This window comes from Verticillium alfalfae, genomic scaffold, assembly GCF_000150825.1.
Source record: "Verticillium alfalfae VaMs.102 supercont1.6 genomic scaffold, whole genome shotgun sequence".
NCBI classification, from domain to species: Eukaryota; Fungi; Ascomycota; class Sordariomycetes; order Glomerellales; family Plectosphaerellaceae; genus Verticillium; species Verticillium alfalfae.
In genome coordinates this window covers 1,182,365-1,183,522 of record NW_003315033.1, presented here as the reverse complement: position 1 = coordinate 1,183,522, position 1,158 = coordinate 1,182,365, and the positions used below count along the sequence as shown (strand labels likewise).

The 1,158-nt window shown below is 58.3% G+C and overlaps 1 protein-coding gene across 1 annotated transcript in view; it reads left to right on the top strand.

Annotated features, from left to right (window-relative positions):
• Window positions 1-42: 42 nt before the first annotated feature.
• Window positions 43-1,158, top strand: part of VDBG_05456 (conserved hypothetical protein) — a gene marked incomplete at both ends in the record, with an annotated part of 2,171 nt that continues 1,055 nt past the window's right edge. Inside the window, 2 exons of the mRNA XM_003004297.1 lie at window positions 43-80; window positions 158-1,118. Coding sequence (XP_003004343.1) covers window positions 43-80; window positions 158-1,118 — 999 coding nt within the window. The remainder of the gene's footprint in view (window positions 81-157; window positions 1,119-1,158) is intronic.

Sequence of the window (1,158 nt, the reverse complement as noted above, 5' to 3'; positions counted from 1 at the left end):
GCTGGAGTCGGTGCCGATGCTGCTGGCATCGGTCGCCCCTCCATGTGGAACAAGTCTGGCGAGCGTAAACTTACACGCCTGTACACTTATACCACCCTCAGCATGGCACAGATCCGCAAAGCCTCGAAGCGCTTCGTGTCTCCAACACTGATGAAAGTCCCGGCAAGGACTCGACCAACAAGAAGCTTAGCTCCAACCTCGACAAGCAACCACGTTGGCTCCGCCCTAAAAACATCAGTGATGCTCAACTTCGCGTCAATGGCCTTGCTCATGCCCCTATTCGCCGCTATGGACCCAGAAGCCCCTTGGCTCGCGCCCATGCGCCTTCAGTCTCCTCCAACGTTTCTTCGCACGACAGCGTTGACCAGGCCATTGAAGCCGAGTCAAACATGGTCGTGGTCAGCAAACGAACAACAGGGCTCGGCATTTGGCCAGAGCCGTCGAGCCACACGCCATCCCTGACCGCTGTAGCCAAAACAGAGGTGAACCTTTTTCAAGCTGATCCCTCTGCCGTCTCTGGGCCACCAGACTTTGGCCTGTCTGCCGCTGCTCTTCTCCGACGATCCACCGTTCTCTCCACCTCGACCGAGATGTCATCTCGCTCTCTTCGGGAGGCTCTACCGGAGCTGGGGCGCACCGCACTCCGCTTGGTCACTCGCGTCGCCAAGCAATACACAATGATGCCTCAGATCACCGTTATTTCCGAAGGCGGTGACACTGCCGCACCACCTCACTCCGGCAATTCCGACATGTCTAGTAGTCCCTGGTTGGAGGAAGACGAAGGTAGCGATCGACTACCGATCGACTTCCGCCCACGCCCGGGTTCATTTCTCCGCCTCGATCATCAGCTCCGACAACAAATTGGCTGTCTACCCGGCGTCGACCAGCACGACTTCAGATCATGTTACTGTTACGCCAGGGACGAGTTGACCGCCGAGCACTGGGTCCACGAACACGGAGTCTCCGGTGATGCTGAACATGTCTTCCTGCATGGCCTTGCTGCGACACCCAACATCAAGGCACGCGATCCTTTCGGCAACACGTATCTTCACCTTCTCGCAGCCCGAGACGGCCCGCTTCGCCGCATCACCGACGCCATTGCCATAGCGCCGGACTCGGTTGCGACGAACAGTGCCGGCGAGACTTTTTTGCACCTGC